Source organism: Anopheles bellator, chromosome 1 (genome assembly GCF_943735745.2).
Source record: "Anopheles bellator chromosome 1, idAnoBellAS_SP24_06.2, whole genome shotgun sequence".
Classification (NCBI taxonomy): Eukaryota; Metazoa; Arthropoda; class Insecta; order Diptera; family Culicidae; genus Anopheles; species Anopheles bellator.
In genome coordinates this window covers 18546510-18564730 of record NC_071285.1, presented here as the reverse complement: position 1 = coordinate 18564730, position 18221 = coordinate 18546510, and the positions used below count along the sequence as shown (strand labels likewise).

Genomic DNA, 18221 nt, shown 5'->3' with positions numbered 1-18221 from the left:
ACCCGGTACCACGCTGGAATGATGATTTTCATCGCCCAGCCGCGGGCGACGTGGTCCGAATAGCGTGGTACAGAGCATAGGCAAGACAGGGTCCGAGGGTTCGGTGCAAAATGTCACAACTATTTTACAACAATTTTCAAAAGCCCTCCGTTCTAGATCCGCATCGATGCTGGAGCGGTTTGGACGCGTCCGCAGCCGGGCGCGGGGCTTACCATGTAAACACGTCCGATAGGTAATCCTGAAATTTGGCCCAAGGCCCCCCGAGTGTCATCCGGTCCCGGGCCACTAGCCCTGGCGTGGCCTGGCGCTAGCCGGAAGCTTCCCCCTAGTGGCCGGATGAATCGGTCCACTATCTAGGTCAGCGCAGGATAGCGCTCCGCACGGACTCGTGTGAGTGGGTCTTCGACGGGCACGTGCTGTAATCATCATCCGTCTTTCCCGTGTTTCCCTTTTTCTTACGCCCACCAACGCCCACCGCAGTCGCTAGTGTCCGGCTCTTCGTAAAAGAGCCCTCGGCTTGACCTTCGCATAGTTCGTGCATAATTAACGGGTTTTCCCCGTCCAACCGCGGTTCCGTTCGAACGGCACCATGCATGGCAAGGACACGTCACAAAAGTCACATCACGAGGGAAGTGTAAACTGTGTGAAGGATGTGTGTGGGACCGAGGCCACCCGACGCGTGCTGGGAATGTTTAGCAGCTTCGCTTCCCAGTGCCCGTGCTGGCCGTGACGATAAATCATGTGACGGGCTGGCGGATCAAGGCCCCCAAACTCGTTTCAAAGTCAATGTTTGGCGGACGACCAATTAGACAGCGTACCAGGGGCGCGGCTTTGGGGTTTTGGGAATCCTGGGAAAGTGGCATGGAAATTCCGAAAATTGGGCAATTAAGTGGCGAAACCAAATTAAACCTCGCATCAGAAGGTAGGCCACTAATCAGATATAAGCTAAATGTGCTTTCGCGGATCGCACCCTTGGCTGGAGCAGAAGCTTTAATACATTATGCGCATCCCTTACGAAGGGTGGCAAATCGGTGGAAGTGATAAAACCACCAGCCCGAGCTATTAATAATGCACGCTAAATGCGTTCACTCGATCCTAGTTCAAACTGAAGGCAGAACCTACCGTTCTAGGGCTTCTTTCTTGTCAATCGTTTGAAGAGCACATTATCCTCTGGCCCGTTACAGAATGCGTCACAGCGAGTGACGCTGGCAACCATGACATGGTGTATCTGCACACCAGCAGAGAGATAATTTTCCGAATTTAATGATAACTAACGAGGAAAGTTTATATCTCGTTTTACAGGGCCTCGACTCGACACGGCTTAGAAGCACTCCTTTTTCGCCGAAAGCTGCCGTGGCCAGCCCTTCTCACATCCACGATGGGCAATTATATTAATTAAGTACCGTGCCGTGGGTCTGGGTTGCAAGTATAGATGGCACAAATGAAGCACCCACTCTGCACGCGGAGAAGACCTCGTGCTACTTTATTGCTACATTTGCGCCCGGCTTTGGTGATGCAGTAACAACGCGAAAAAAAACGGACCACTGGTCGCCACGGCCATCGGATTGGCTTTTTAAAAAGGAACGAACCCCAAGATGGCATCGGGGGGAAAAAAATGGTAAAATAAATAAAACACTCCCGCACGCCGGCCGTTTATGATTAAGTGATTCGGTGCCTACATCATAAAAAATGAGCTTGATGTTCGTCGGCAAAAACAAACTCATTTTTGTCGTCGTGCTCGTGGGCGAGCACGAACAGCCGGGCGGGCGATCAGCGATTGTTGCGGTGGTGGATTATTGAAAAAACATACGACCGATGGCCGGGGGTTGCATAATTTAACGGCCCCACGGTGCTCGTGAGCCCAAGTGAAGTCGATCGCATGCCGATACGCGCGTTTCGCCATCGATAATTTATCCTCTGTCATTTCGAAACGAACCGTTTACGGGCGCGACAGTCCATTAATCCGGTTACTCAATAAACTCAAACTCAATTACGGGCCCACCACCATCGGTGGGCTGCATTATAACTGCGTTTCTTTGCCTTTTTCTATCTCCCTGTCTGTCTCCTGTGTATGTGTTTAACCGAATGGCGATCGCGTGTGTGTTTGAAGGGAAATTTTGGCTATATTTTGAATTTTTCCATTTTGCTCCCCACTCACACCATTTTTGGCCAGGGCACTAACGATTCGCAGGACGTACCGTTTTGCCGGTCGCGCTCCTCAAGCTCGGCAACGGAACCGGGATCGCGTGCCTCTATTTGGTCGATGAAATTAATTTCCTCCCGTGGAGGGTAGTTCAAGAGCTATCCTGCGACGGCTCCTAGCCTCCGAGCCTTCGATAAGAACCGGTGCACCACCAAAGGAGCGCCACGGAAGCGTTGGCCTGCGATGGGCTGAACTTTGGCCGCCGTCGAGTGTCTGGCAAATCGGTCACCAGAAGTGGAAAAAGTGGACTCCCTGGTCGCCGACTGATAGGCCCTGTAGGGCACCCGCTCGGTAGATGCCGACCGAGAGCACCTAGGGCACCAAGGGGCTGTAAAATTTTAAAGACCCCCACCGGCGACACACTAGCAGCGGTTGCATTGGTTAGTACGTCCCGAAAATAGTTACCACACGCCCCGGGGGCTGTTACCGAAGCCGAATGCTGTTGAATAATTGATCCGAGCCCTCGGCATAATAACGTTATTCTTCGTTCCATTCTGAGAATTTTGGTCCGCAGTGTGCGCTCGTACCTTTTTTTTGCCATATTTCTGCTGAAAACTCTTCTAGACCCGAGCCGCTTCTTGGCCGGTGGCCGAGGGCCAGAATATTGCACTGTATGTCCTGTGCCTGGGAAGGGATAAGGACGGGAAAATTAACGTTTTCGATGAACCCAGGGCCAAGGTTTGACCGGCGAACTGTTCCTTCGTTCAGTGTCGCTACATGTCACCGGCTGCCCTGGTGGTGGACAGCATGATAAGTGGTATTACTGGACGGTAGTAGCAAGCTGAAAAGGCACCGGCGAACCCGGCCAATGTCCGTAATGTAGACATGCCTTTTCATTGTTATAGTTTCCGTCCCCTCGGTGCCGGGTCTATTCATCAACTTTTGTTCTTGTTTAAGTTTGAAATTCACATTCAAATGAGATTAAGATGAGAGTTACGGTTCCATTTGGTTAGTGAACCCGTAAAAGCCCGTTTTAATAAAGCTGTACAAAATAGAGAGAACTGTATGTTAGAAATTGTGTTACATTAAAATAAGCTTAGACAAATTTTGCAATGAAAGAAAATCACATTCAAAAACATTAGGCAGAGTGCGGATCGCCTGCATCCTGCCGCTGGAAAATGTTCTGATGGGTTTGAAAAAACCGCTCACGTTTCCAGAAAAACTGCGTTCGTGGAAGATTTCCTTTTTTTCTCAGTTTCGCCATTCACCATCGAGATCCGTTTTCTTAGAAAAAGAAACTCCCATTCCGAAAGCTACAAGTGCCGTAAAAATTAAAATTCTACGCCCGGATGTCACTCCGCCAGTGGCGCTCTCCGGGTGATGATTGATTACACCGAAAGTTTACTGCGAAAGTGTCATTAATGATCGATAATGTGACAAGTTTGGCGCTAAACAACTTTTGGCAGTTCCGCACGGCTGCACGGAGCGAATGTCCGAAGTCAGTCAGTGGAACATTTGCTCCCCCAGGCCGTGCGCCATCCACTGGCGAATTGCGTTTGAAATCCTTTTAAATCTAAACTTTGTGAACGATCTGAAACTGTAAAAAGAAAATCGGACGGTGGGTAAAAACCTCGCCGCTCTTTCGTTCGGTGCTGTTTTATGTTTTAGCCCGTGAAGCGAACATCCTTTCGTAGTTTCCAGCCAGCAGGTCTTTGGGAGCTAGCGAAGGAGCTCGGTTTCGTGTAGAGCGTGTGGTCGCTCACCGCACAAGACACAAGACACCGGGAACACTTTAACTGTCAGCGGGTCGGTGCTGGACGACGACAAACGAGTACCGGGATGTTGTAGCGTGTGCCATAAAATGCTTCACCGATTTGTTGCTCCGTTTCTCGGTTTCTGGGTTCCCTGACAGCAGCGTGGAAACTCTACCACTCTGCGAAACCACACGCACGCCAACCGACATGCCGAGCTACGTAATTCCGTTCGCAGTAAACTAAGTTCCCGGAACGTGTACCACCAGCATTTAGGTGGTGTCCTGTTCCACGCCGACTGCAAAGTGCTCGATGCTGTTGGTTAACAGTTTTACAACACACAGAAATGGCTGCCGGCTCTGATTTACTTCAGCATCTGCTCCCTGGGAGCGTTCTGTTTCTGCAGAAATATTTTCGATCACGCTCACCTGAGTGTCGTACCGTGCGGCACTTTAGTGACTCGAATGGAAGTGGCAGCGGCAGCAGCGTTGGCTTTCGAAAGCCCCTACATCCGAAAGGGATCGAGAATTACGAATTCCGCAGATCATCGAGACAGCCAGGCCATTAGCATGTAAACGAAGCCCACCGTTTCGTTGATTAAAGCCCTCTGCTGGCTGCCGTGCCCAATCTTTCGCTCCGCTCGGGCTCGGATCAACGGGTCCGGGCAAGGATTAAGACCCTGCTGATTGAACTTTAGCCTTTGCCGCGCTGCCTGACAGCAGGCAGCGCCGGTCGGGCCAGCTGCTAAGCTGCATTAGCATGATGTTGAATTTCAAATGCAAACGCGGCCGGTGGCCTCGTACGATACAATCCGGGCAGACAAATGTGTTGCCTGACCATCAGCGAGAAGCAAGTCAGGACAGTTACAAGCTGAAAACCTTTTCAAATTGGCGTGTTTTCGAGCAAAGTGGTATCGCCATTGGAATTAGTCATTTCGACGCAACCGAGCCGAGGTTGGATCCCCGAGAAGCGCCGGCCGTTGAAATTTGCTCGATGTTGTTAATGGAGGCGCCTGGTGCTTCGTAAAACGCGCACAAAACTCACAAGCAGAAATAGCGTTTGTGACAACAGTATATGTGTCACTCCTCGGTGCAGACAGATATACCCATTTCGGTGTCCCAATTCTCATTTGCCGATGGCACACTACGAGCATGCCTTTCGATTGGAATCGACCGCGAGGAGTGTTTCGAAATGGAGGCGCATGGTCGTTCACGGCTCAGCGTTACATGCCCGGGGAGAATGTTATTATTGATTTCGGATCAACGTCGGCGCAAACAATACAGTGTGATGGTTCAGGTAATTGAGCAACCCGGCCAAGAGTGTGGCCAGTCGAGCCAACCAGAGCCAACCCGGCAAGCCAAACAACGCGCGCCACTAATGACGGAGCACATCAATAATTACTAACAACGTAATCCCCCCAAAAAATCCATCACCCGTTTCGTGGCGAACCGATTGTGGTTGTTACTTTTACGTGTACCCAACCCGGCGGGGGCTAAACTGTCACCAACCGTGGCGCCCATGACAAGAGCCTTAATTCGCCAACCAAATTCACCTAATAAATCATGGCCCGAAACTGGGCGAAGGGCGGGATGAGCTCGGTCGGGCTTGTGTGGCCGGGGGCCGGGAAAATGGTTGAAAAATTAATCGCCAGCCCTGTGCGTGACAGAGTACAGCGCTCATACTCGGCCCGGCCCGGGCTGGGGCTGGCCTATTTTTCGATCAACAGGCTGCTTGGTAAAATTAATGACAACAAGCCAGCCATTCATTTGCAGCACGCAAATCAGTCGTACTTTGTGCTTTCCGCTTCTCCTCTTTTGTTGTTTGTTTTAATTTCCCTTCCACGTGGCTTCACATTAAGCCAGGCCGGGACCATGATTAGTGCTCGACGGGTGCGAATGATGGTGATACTAATAAAGCCGTGGAGTGTTTGGGGCGTCTGAATCAATCCGAAGCGTCCTTGTCCGTGGTATACAACGCTATTTCAACATCGAAAAGCATAAACACTGTGGCGCAAAAATTTATTGCATTGTCGTGCGTCGTTCCACTCACCGCAGCGTGCGGGTAACGTTATTTTTATTTTGTTTTAATTTACTACGAATTACTGATCGTATCCGCAATGGCTTTGGTGCTTGCGAAACCAAAATTGCCTAGCAACCGGTACTAAAAATGAGCTATTCAGTGGTCAAACTCTGTCTCCTGCAATATGCACACGTGCGCCGCCGTTTCGAGGTGGTGAACGAAGCAATAAAAAATGCCACAATTCACTGGTGAATGATTTATAGCCCCACTCGACAGCGATTAATGGTCTCAAAACTGTTTCTGCTGCTGTTGTTGTTCCTGTTAGCGCATTCCCGGGCGGGCAGTAATTTGAAGCCAAATTGAGGCCTCCCGGACCGTGAAGCACTTAAACCCCCGGACCCTGGGTATGCAAATTCAATGTTTTGCAAAACTGCCCGCAGACTTAGGGCCATTACGCGGGGCCTGTGTCTCTTTGGCGATTCCAACGGAGGGGCCATTTTGATGGAACGGTTCACAGCGACACGATGGTACCATGGAGAAGAATTATGACTATAAACGAGCAAAGAAAGCAGTTTCCGCCGGGAGCCGGGGATCGAGGACCGAGAGTCGGCCGTCAGCTTATGATGCGGACCATACACCGAGCACATTGTACCAGCATAGGGGTGTATTTGGACAAACAGAACCACCAAACGGGCTGTTTTGGGAGTGCAACATTGTACTACAATGGCTGTACCTCTAGTGTGATTGTCATCAGACTGTGGAGATGCATTTTGTTGAAATTGCCACAAGATAATGGGGCGACAACTTGAGGCATACCATTAAATTGTTTGCCTTTTTAATTAAACTCCGGATCTCCAGCTCGGATCCAGTTGAGAAGCTTGCAACAGAAGTGTGTTGGTAATTCATTCAAGAATGTATTTTTAGATTTTCTACTAATTAATAATTTTTTACCTAATTTATGTTCTTAAACATACCTAGCAAAATAATTGAAAAGAAAACGAAGAGCAGAACTGATATCAAACTTGGTCTTGTCGTTTCGGGAAACGTTCCAAAAACAGGTATCATAAGCATGAATCCAGCCGATTTCGAAATTTCGTTTCCTACCCAACGAAATGCAATAAACAACGGACAACATACCGATTTCGCATGCGATGAGCTAAGCCATGCCTCTGTCTCTTATCTGGCCAATTGTTGCCACCCAGCCCGGGGAATTAAAGCTTTGACTGTCGGCCAAATCAGGTGGCCAGCAAGTTGGCCGGCACCAAGGGACACCCGGTTCGGCCACCGTATTATCTGCTTGATCCACCAAAATAGATCCGGGCCCTTGGCGCGAAGGTGGTCCGTAAAATTTATTACCTCCGGCGGCATAGGGTGCAGTAGCACCGAGGTCGGATCAAATCGGTTGCCCGAAAGGAAATGCACAACAAAAGAACATCAAACAAACACATAAACACAAACAACGACATAAAATCCTCCAAAACAAAGCACGGGTTGTCGTCTCTACCGGGAACACACAGAGACACACTATCCTTCGCCGAGGGCCTTCGCATGAAGCTGACCTAAAAGTTCAAACAGCACCCGGGGGGCGTATTTTCGGGTTTCGAGTCAACTGCAACTAGGGGTCGTGCTGAAGGATGAAGAAAACCTGGAAAGCTTCAGTCCACCGTTGGTCGGTGTTTTATTCAATTTTTCTGACCTCCACTCCAGCCAGCAGAGCTCGGATTGAGGTTAAGGTTCGTGTGACAATAGGAAGAAGGCACAAGGACACACGGGCACCGCATTACTCGAAAGCCATTGTGCAGCCAGCCCAAAACCAACCCCAGCACGGTCCCGAAGCAGACGAGAAAAGAATCCACGCAAATCCCGGACGATGTTGAGTGGACACATCCTTTCGGAACCTTTCATCGTGCATCCTTCATCGGTGCGGCACAATTTTGTTTATGCTCGTCTTCTTCGTGCATCGCTGGGCCCACCAGCGGCCAACCAGGACACCGTGGGTTACTATTTTTAGTTCCTGGAACGATGAGAATTAATGAGCGCATACTCATTCGCGGCCAGGACTCCAGCCACGGAGACTGTCAAGATAAGGTGTGGCCGTGTGTGCTGCGTGTGGTTTGGTGGGTTTTGTGGCCAGGAGCCCTTAGTTAGCTTTATCTTTGGTTTTTGTGGCTACTCGAGCTCCGAGGGGAATCGTTAATGGAATTAATTAGCCTGCGGCCGGCTCGGTGCAGCATGTGACCACAGCGTTGTGCCGAAAGTGGAACAAGCAGAAAATCACGATCCCCAGAAGGAGAAGGACTTTCAGGATGCAGAACCTGTTTTTTCTTGGTGCTGATAATCAAACCATCAAAGAAGTTTCCCTGCGCAACCCACGAAGTCGAACGAACTGTTATCCTGCCGTTCATGCCAGTGTCGTTCGTGATAACGTTCAATGAAATTGAGTTTATTCGAAACATCAACAAGCATCGGAGTACCGGAAGGCAGGAGGCAACTAATGGCGAGCGCTCATTGCGTTTGGCTAATTGGATGTAAATAATTTGAGCAATCATCAGCGACGACGACGACGACGGCCACGATGTGCCTGAGGTGCAGAATTTCGATCTCGAGCCTATCGAAATTCAACCAAAAGAGGGAAAAAGTCGGACCGTTCCCAAAAGCGGCGTCAGTTAATTGGATGAGCAAATGAAATAATCGAGTGCGGTAGCAGCAAACGTGAAAGGACGTACGGGCTGCACATCGTTCAACACTGGCCACAGGCCACCGGTGGCCGCTGGCCATTCGGTAGTCGATCCAAGTGCGGGCCCAGGATTTGTTTGATGTGCATAAAAGGGAACAGCGCGCCGCGGCCGCGAGTGGTTCGAATCGATTGGTCCGTTAATTGAGTGATGTTCATGCGGTACCGATGCTTCGATGTGGCTGTCGTCACACAGGCCAACGGTACCGCACCAGAAGCTCGGTGAGGTAGTAGGAAATAGAAGAATGGAAAATTAATTAAACGATCGGAAGCCAGACGAAGTGCTAGGAAATATTCACATTACCCCGAGTGTATGCATATCGGTAGCATTTTATTAAAAATTGTTAATTTATTAGGTCACTGGAAAGCAATTGTAAAGTGCTTCAGTATAGAAAAAGGTGCAACCAACCGAAAGTGCATCGGTGCAGAAACACTCGCTTTCGGGTTGTCGAATGTCTGGTCAACCGTTGCCCGGGCAGACTGCTTTCGCAATTATTGTTCGCCACCAACTGTTACTGTTTGACGTCAATGCACCGGATATCCGGTGCACATCAAACAGTACGGTCATGCATCGGCAACACACCACTTGCTGTTGCACTCTCTCCAGGTCTCTCTCTCTCTCTCTGTCTCTCTCTGCAACTACGTGTTGTGTGCACTCACGTCACTCCGGTTTGATGGAATAGTTTCGGGCGGAAACAGCAAACAGTGCGGCACAAAATTCATCCTCACAACACATACACAATCAAACCAAACACGTACGTGTCTCGAACAGGGCACGTGCACTTTGAAGCGGAGTGGCGAGTCCATGCGTCCAGCTGGGGTTGGAAACATGCGAACAAACAACATTTCACAAGTGAGCCATGAGCATGGCATCCTACGCTTTGCGCTCATCGTTCGCCTTTTTTGCCACCTCCCGAGGCATACGTCAACATTCGTGGCAACCGGCTGATCGTGACCCGATTCGGGCGGCAGGGGGCCAACTGGGGAAGCGATTTGCCCTAAGCCCGGCGACAACGACGACGGTGATGAAACAACAGATCCCCGAGCACTCTAAGGCTCGGCCTCGGCTACACGTGGCCTGGCGTTAGCATCCATTGCGTCGTGATTGATGTGATCTTTTCACTTGCGCCCGCTGTGATTAGTGCAGTCCCACGCACTGGAACTGAGACACCGGCCACGTGTGCTGGGGTTTGGCACGTTTGGCCTTTTTCTCATGAGTCACAAACTTGTCTTGGGCCCAAAAACGCGCGTTGGCGCGCGTAAAACATTGCCCCCCCCAGACGTGCCCGGTGGGTTGAAAGAACGTGCGAAATTGGAAAAGTTCCTGGTGGCAGTTTGTTTGGGGGGCTGTGACCCACAATCCGGGCTCCCAATCCCAAAAGACGCACAAGTTGTGCAAGTGAAAATATTGCTCTCAATTAGAAAAATGTCGTCCGAAAAGGGGAAAATGCCAGGCAGAGATGTAAATTGTTTGCGAAGTAGTATTATCAGCCAGCCAGCCAGCCAGCGAACCAAGAAGCTCTGTTGAGCTTCAGCATGACATATTATTTTGACCGAAAAAGTTTGCCCCGAAGAAACTCCGATGGATGTGTCCCTTTGGGATGGTGACGTGTTGTGGTAGAGATGTCGCATAACAACGCCATAAAAATAAAAGCCTGAGGCCTTGAGCCCTGTGGGCACTGCTACTCCAACACGCCTTGGCCACGGGCGCTTGTCTTGGTAGCGCTAGGATCGGTAGAAACTGTCAAACTCCGGAGGAGAATAGTTAAACTTTAATTACTACGCTCGGCGACGCTTCAGGATTGGTCCGTATGACTGCACGGAATCTCTGGTGCTGTCAAAAGATTCACAAAGAAGTATACTAATTTTATGATCATTTTCTAGGCATAATATTTCACACTGCCCTGCCCAGTTCTGTGTAGTTTATCGACTTTTATGCTCGTCCGTCCGGTTGGAAAGGTTTTAAAGGAGGTTAAGGTTACGGGGTGTCGTCCTGACTGTCCATATTTTTAACTATCTCGGCAAGTGGGACATCTACCAAGTTGAAGAAACCACTCAAGAAAACTCACACCCCCAAAAAGGCTTGCCGCTGTCGTACCATCGGGCATCCTCCCCGACAATCGATCGGCCAAATTTATGGCCAAAGCCCGACGAACCCGTATTTTATAGGTTGCTCAAACAAGACGACGCAACCCACCCGGTGCCGTGCGGAAGGCAAAGAAATAGTTTCGATAGCGAGCGGGCCCACCCGAAATTGCCCGAAAAGATGGGCCGGGCGCGGCTCGCAATTCCCGTCATTCCATAACTCCGACCAGGGCCACCAGAGAGCATTCGGTTACCAGGCCAAGCCAGGGGGTCCACTAATAGAAAGTAAACTATTTTCTAATGCCATTCCGCACCGTCGCCAGCCAGCGGACGGGTCCGAAATGGATTCGATACGATCGTAAATAAGAAAGATAATCATGGTGAGACCGCCACAAACACCGCTTCGGTCCGGCCCGGGACTGCGGATGCGCCACCCCCTCCCGGATCGCCGGAGCTTTGTTGGGTGTGCGCCAAGAAATCACTATTTCGCTGGCGTGGTGAATCGTGCGCTAAACGGAATCGGCACCATCGGCCATCGGTGCCGCCGTTCGACAAACGGCACCGGGCGTCTGCAGAGCGTTAGGAGTGTTCCTGCACGTATTTTTTTCGCCTCCTTCATCCAACACAAGCACCCACCATTCCGGTGGCAAGCGGAAAGGCTCAGCCACCTAACCCCAAAACAGCACTCTACTTCGGTGGAGCAAATGAAAAACAAACAGAACGGATCGTTCACCAGCCGCCGCAAAGTACCGGGCGTCTCCATCGGGTGAAATTCATCTTCGAAATCGGAATGGCGTCGAACGTCGCCGTAGAGTTGAGTGTTTGTAGACTTCCCTCGGCTGTAAGACGCCGTTGTGTGAAATCATTGTTTGCCAGTTAATCAATCGAGAATTGAGTTCCCCATGTTTTAGGTCGATTTGAAGTCGCTGTAGATTGACACTTTTTGCACACACGGTTGGGGTACGTACTTTTTCTGATTTTCAATGCCAATCGCGTCCTAATGTCCCATTACCGAATACGTGAAGCCACGGCACCTTTGGGACTCCGGTGTCCTTGATATCCTTCGGAGCGGAGAAGGAGCGTTGGCGGACGATTGACCTTCGACGGGGAAGGAAATCAATACGGGGCGGCCCCTAAAATCGGAAACCATTTAAGTGCCGTCGAGCCACACACTTTTTTCCGTTTTTTTGGGGTCCTTTTTGCGCCTATCCATCGTGGTGACTGTAAGAAGCGGATTAGGTGACATGTAACCAGCCAATCCCAACGTACCGCTAGGTCGATTGGTGGGATGTTATGAAACACTTTTCCTATAAAGGGGAACATCAGCGTTTGCTCAACACGAGCTTAGTGCTGTTAACCAATCGCTGTTCTAGTTCCGAAACGAACCACACTCAAACCCGATAGAAGGAACGTTTTAGGTACCGGTTCCGGGAGCTAAGTGAACAGCGTCAAACCAAGTCAGTGTACTCAGGCAACGGACGCGACCTGTCAATCAGCTGACAAACTGTAGTTTCCATGTACATCAAACCAGCGTTTCGACCTCACGACATTACACGATCGGTAGAAAACGGCACTGATGTTGTGTTGCAAAAATTACTGTACACCGAGCCACGGGCAGCCCTTTCTGCAAGGTAGGGACCAGATACTCTGAGTCCTGACAGGCACTCGTTTACTTACCGTCCATCAAATTATGGTTACGTGTTTTTCGTGTCCAACAACCGAACCGTCGGTGGCCACCGAAAACCTTCGGTCGAAGTGGATGGGTGTTGTCGCGGCATATCTAAACACCATTGCTGCTGCTGCTACTGTTGTTGCCATCGGAAATAGTGGCCCCCTTGATTTCTGGCCATGGAAGACGCCGGTCGGGTCGGGCCGTAATGAAATGCGCGGCCGCGATAGCATAACGGGCTACATAAATACTGCAATTAAGTTACTTTTATGGACTTTCTTTTCAATCGCTCGTTACTGATTGCCACGTGCGGGGGCCATGCCGGCGATATTATCTTTATTTATAGACCCAAAACACCTCTTTGCGCTCGATATAATTCAATGCAATGTCGGTCTTTAGGATGGGTTATTACGATGCTGGCCAAACGATATAAGACTTTTATGTTTTTTCTTCATGACAGTCAATCGATAGAGATACGGAGCGCTGTACAGATACGTAATCCGTTTCCGTTTAGCAGCCGACGAGGAGCTGCCTTTATTCTTTGAAATGCGTGAACCTAAAGTCTAAAGTTCCTAACAACAAAAACAAACAAGCTGCGCTCTTTGCCTTCTCAAGTCTACTTAAATGGGATTATGATTTATGCTTTCTGCTTCTCTGCCGGAGCCCATCACGCAAAATCACGGAAGAAAACACTCGCCGGGACAAAAGTTGCCGATGACGTGGAGAAAAACGCACCGAAATTTCATGTTGATGAAAACTAATGCTCCGGAGGCCGTACGGATCGACCCGCAAAAGGAAAGGGTCACCAAACGGGGCAGGCCGTTTTATAGGCAATGTGCCCCGTGGCCCACGATGATGATGACGATGGAACATTTCGTGACATTCACGTTGGATGATTAATCTTGATTTTTTCGTGGCCCGCCTTCGAGCCTTGGGTCTTCGAGAGGGAGGAAAAAAACAAACCTAATTCGAGTGCTTCTTTCTTATTTATGCATTTCACTTTTTTATTTGAATGCGCCCAGCTTTTTGGGACCGCCACTTCCAAATCCGGAAGTGCCGTGTGAGGCGAGGTGGAAATGAGCCAGATTTAATAAATTTCGCTCCCCAATCGATCGACCCGATTGAAAAGCAAAGCTGTTGCCATTTTTTGTCTGTCTGACTCGGTCGCCAGAAATTGGGTCACGAGCGAAGCGGACCATCGGTTCCATTACTGCTCGGTGTGTGACGGTAAAATATGGGCGACTAAAAATAAGTCCCCTACACTAACCACATTCCGGACAACCGAACACGCATAAAAAATGGATTCCACGGAGCACGCGCGATTGAGCAGCAGGTGGTCCGCTTTCCAAAACCACAAACCCACAGCCACTCCGAACAGAGACCGCGAAAAGGCAATGAATTTTAAAATCGATCCGACCCCAGCCACATCTCGCGGCGGAAACCATCCCTGGCCCGGGTGGTAAGACCGTTGACCCGCGCCCGTCCCACTCGTTTCTGGGCGGTTTCTTGTTCCTACTTTCTTGTGCCGGATTCATTCAAAACATGACAGCATAATGCATACAACATGCTCATGCCGGGTCTGCACGCTCGGGAAAGGACTCCGAAAAACTTTTACCACATCGCAATCTGCTGTGCTGCCCATTCATGGGGAGCTGCCACGCGGAAAGAAGCATTACTTCCAGCCCAAAAGCGAGCCCCAAAGCAATAAGTTAAAGCAAGGCTCGAGCAAAAAGCTCCCAATTTCCATTTTTTATCCCCCGTCACGATAGGAAACATAAAACAGCATCGTCATGTTACCTGGCCACAGTGTGGGCCCTGGAGGCCCCGTTCGGAACATCGTGCGCCCTACGCAACGGTAAATTCCTACAAATTTTCTTTATTGAATTTTCCGTTAGATCATCCCCTGGGCGGCCACGCGGGAAAACTCAATTTTTGCCTTACCACACCGAGTACCCCCTGCCAAAAATTGGGAAATAATTTTGCGTTTAGCATAAAACCATACACACGGATCCTAACTGATCAACACTCGATCAACGCTTTAACGTGCGGGATAAGTTTTTGAGTAAACTTTCGTATCGGCCAATTCTCGTGGCACCAAATAGTGCGAGTTTGGCAGTGTTTTTGGTGCTCTGTTGAAACCTCTACTCTGTCAGCTTAATGCAGAACCGGCGCCTGCGCTGCACCCCATCAGGTATTCAAGCCACAGGCAGGCAGACAGCCAGGCGGCCACAGGCAGCCGTACGTGCAACCGGCTGCTTTGCGTGTGTATGCATTTCAGGAATTTGAAATGCAAATGAAGGCAACCCGGTAGTTTGCAGTACACTATACCGGACCGAAAGTGCGAGAAAGCTGGCAATGGACTGGATTGAGCCAAATCTGGGACCGCCATGGAAACTAAACAGCTGCCACCGGCTGCGGCTACCTAGCTGCCGGCAACGGTGGTGTTTCTTTATTTTCCAATGTTAGCAACTCGGGCGGTCGGTCGGTTGCTCCAATTTTCTAATGCATTCGATGCTCTTTTTATAACTTAATCCAGCGAATTTAACTCTCGACACAGTTTGCGCATAATATTAGACACGCAGATGAGTGGCTCACTCCAATGCCCCATGGCGCAATCCTTTCGAGGAGTGGTCCCTCGTTCGTGCCGTTTTGCTTTTCTATTTAGAGTCTCTGTTCACTTGCTGTTTAAATTGTTATTTCTTGTGAATCCCATAACGTTATAATGATATGGCGTTTTTTATTATCCCACCGAACCTTTCGCAATAAACATTCCAGCGAGCGATAATAATAAACACATGCCGAGGCCACTTTTGCGCATCCAACGCGTGACGCATATTAAAAACGTGGGCACCGACAACCAATAGAGACGACCTTCCGACACCTGGTCGTAATAATAATAACACTAAGGCCGCCTGTTTCCAACTGTTTACGGGCGAAGGGATAAAATAATAATGGTTACCACTTCTGCAAGTCGCGCGAGTCACCTGACACATGCACTGACAGGCGCGTGAATTTTATTGCCAATTTTTACCTGCTTTTAATGTCATTTTCAGGCCAACGCCCGAAAAACAAGCTCGGGGACTGGAAAACTCGTTTTATTCGCCACTGGTTTTCCATTTCTTCACCTGTTATCCAAACGACGGCCATGATTGCCATCGAAATGGCAAGCGGAGCAGCAGCGTGTCACAGCGTTTTCCGCTGCGGGCTGAAAAACTGCCGTTTGATGTTTGAACGGCAGAGGACGAAGATCGCAAAACACAACAAGAGGTCACTCAAGGGAAAGAAAAATATCTCTACCATCATCAACCATTATTCAGCCTAGGCCTGCGGAAGAACTTTTCGCCACTTACAGACACGCGCACGAGGGAGAGGATCATATTTTGATTTGACTTTCTGCTTTCAATATTCGCCATTTTGACGCCACGCCACTGAACAGAGGCAGTACTGCTTCGATAACTGCCTGCGAAACTTTCTGGAAGCCAGTGCTCAACTCAGTCCTCTTTTTTTGCACCATCGGGTGGTGAATTTAATATTACTCAATTTGCGGCTGCCAACGGGCAACTTCGAGGGGGCCAATGGAGAAAAATTAAAACTGACGAAATAAACAATTCGGTTTGAAATGATTTATTGTCGGACCAGTATTTGATGCATGCAGTTTGGCAGACGGTGGAAAAAGTTTTTAACGTTGTCAAATCGCCGGAGCAACTTCAGTGATTAATCGTTGGATCGTCTTTGCGACTAATTCGAGGGGACTAATTTGCGTGAATAAGCGTTTGACTTCGCCCTTCGGAGCTACCCTTTGGCCAATTCGAACAATAAGTTCAAATATTAGAGCATGTCAAAAAGTTGTATGCGTGATTTGATCATGATTAAAATTTTGCGCTCGTTATTTCAATCATGAATTGCTTTTTGTTCAAAAAAGTAAAAAGTGGGGGACAGTTAGAGCGTTGCCGGAACTGTACTTAGAGCTTAGTTGTGTCGAAATTTCCCGGCCATGTTTCAAGGTTAAGGTCTATTTTTCTTAAATTCCGTCCTTTCCGTTGTTAAATTATCGCCCAGAGTAGTTCGCAGAATTGTATGCTGCTTGTTGGCCGGCAGAATCGAAGCAGTATTAATGACGAAAAACGCAACCTGCTTACAAAACGCTCAAACACTTTTTATACGGCCTAATGAGTGTAGTAAAATTAGATGAGCTTTGGAAATGTCTAATGATCGCGCTGCCCAAAGTGGCCCTCTTTGATTTATGCCCAACAACTTCATGCTACTCGTACCCATCACAAAGCACAAAGTGAGCCTCGCACTCGAATAAATAATCCTCCACCATTGGATTATTTTGGTCCTCTCGCAAAACTCGGTTACCACGGCCACACGGCTGGGCACGGTCTCTGCGTGAGTTGGGTTTTATATTGTTCGCGCTTTTCTCCGCGAAAATTCTTCTCTAAAGCTATTGCCAGCCTTCTACTTACCCTCAACAACGGTTTCTTGTTACACTTAATTTTCTTTCGCAGTTGAAGCGGCAGCTACTAAAATCCAGGCAGCGTTCCGTGGTCACAAGACGCGCAAAGAGATGAAACAAGGCGACGGTGTTACCAAGGCGTCCAGCGAGGCCCAACAGCAGCAGGCCACGGCCGAAACCGAGCGAGAACCGACCAAAGAGGAGCTGGAGGCGGAGTTCGATCCGAACGATGCAGGTACGGAACGGCCACTTTTTGGCCGAAAGCATTTTAGGGCACTTTTAAGCGAAAGAGCCCTTGACCATGAGCACGATTCCATTTTGCTGTAACGACCAGTGGGAACTGAAATACAATTATCAGTCTAAGCACCATACTAGATCAGTTTCACAAACGATAAACGATTGATCAAACTTTATTTATTCGTTTATCAAACTTTACCATACTAAAGCTCGCCAAAGCTTTAACAGGATCACTCGGAAGCCGTTGATAGCGTTTGCAGCGTGATGTAAAATTTATTGCAATTTTAAGACCGGCCGACCGACGAAGAGTGGCACATCATCCCTAACAATTAATGCCGTATGCCACCGCACTCATGCATGATGCGCCGGCCCTAGCCTATTGATTCTTTGTAAACCACCAGCCCACACAGTGCACTTCAGTGGTACTGGCAGCAAAAAAGGACCACGGACCCGACCATGCGTGCTGGATGCTGGCTGCTGACCAACGTGACCACATAATAACGGTGCTGGTCATCGTCGGGCTGGAGCTTACTCTCTGTGTGCGCGCTGCACTGGTCAGCGGCTCACGTTTTTGTTTGTTAATATTGCCCTTTTTGCCGTCTGCTTCGGATCCCTGACAGTCCGCCATAATTGAGGCTCGTCCTCCGCCGGGGTGAATGCGCTGGGGTGATGCGGGATCTGGGAGGTTCTCGGACCACACGCGCTCCACGGTACGGCATAGAATATTAATTAAAATTGATATCTTCCATTAGGACTAATTGGGTGAAAGACGAGGTCAGTGCGTCAGTCAGTCGGACCAACGAGCTGGCCGGTCGAAAGTGATGGTTGTTCTATCGACCACCACCGAAACGGGCCGGCTCCTCCGAAGGGCTACCAAAGTCCGACGCCTTAACGGTGTCCGAGATCAGAGGTCCTTACCGATAGAATATTGTTCCCGGGGGTGTGTTGCCAAACGTGGCCCATTCTTTTTTTTTCTGCATGCAAGAAGTGTAATAATAAGAAAACATAAGGCACCACCAGGTACGGACAGGTACAACCGTGTCCGGTACCCAAAAGGCTAACGATAACAACCCACGGATTTCGCTTTTGTTTCGACTCCGAGGAACAGATGAATTTTTATTGCACAT

General features: G+C 49.4%; 1 protein-coding gene across 1 annotated transcript in view; it reads left to right on the top strand.

Annotated features, from left to right (window-relative positions):
* Positions 1–18221, top strand: part of LOC131205555 (neuromodulin) — a 43702-nt gene that overhangs the window by 12237 nt on the left and 13244 nt on the right. The window contains exon 2 of the mRNA XM_058197708.1: positions 16910–17092. Coding sequence (XP_058053691.1) covers positions 16910–17092 — 183 coding nt within the window. The remainder of the gene's footprint in view (positions 1–16909; positions 17093–18221) is intronic.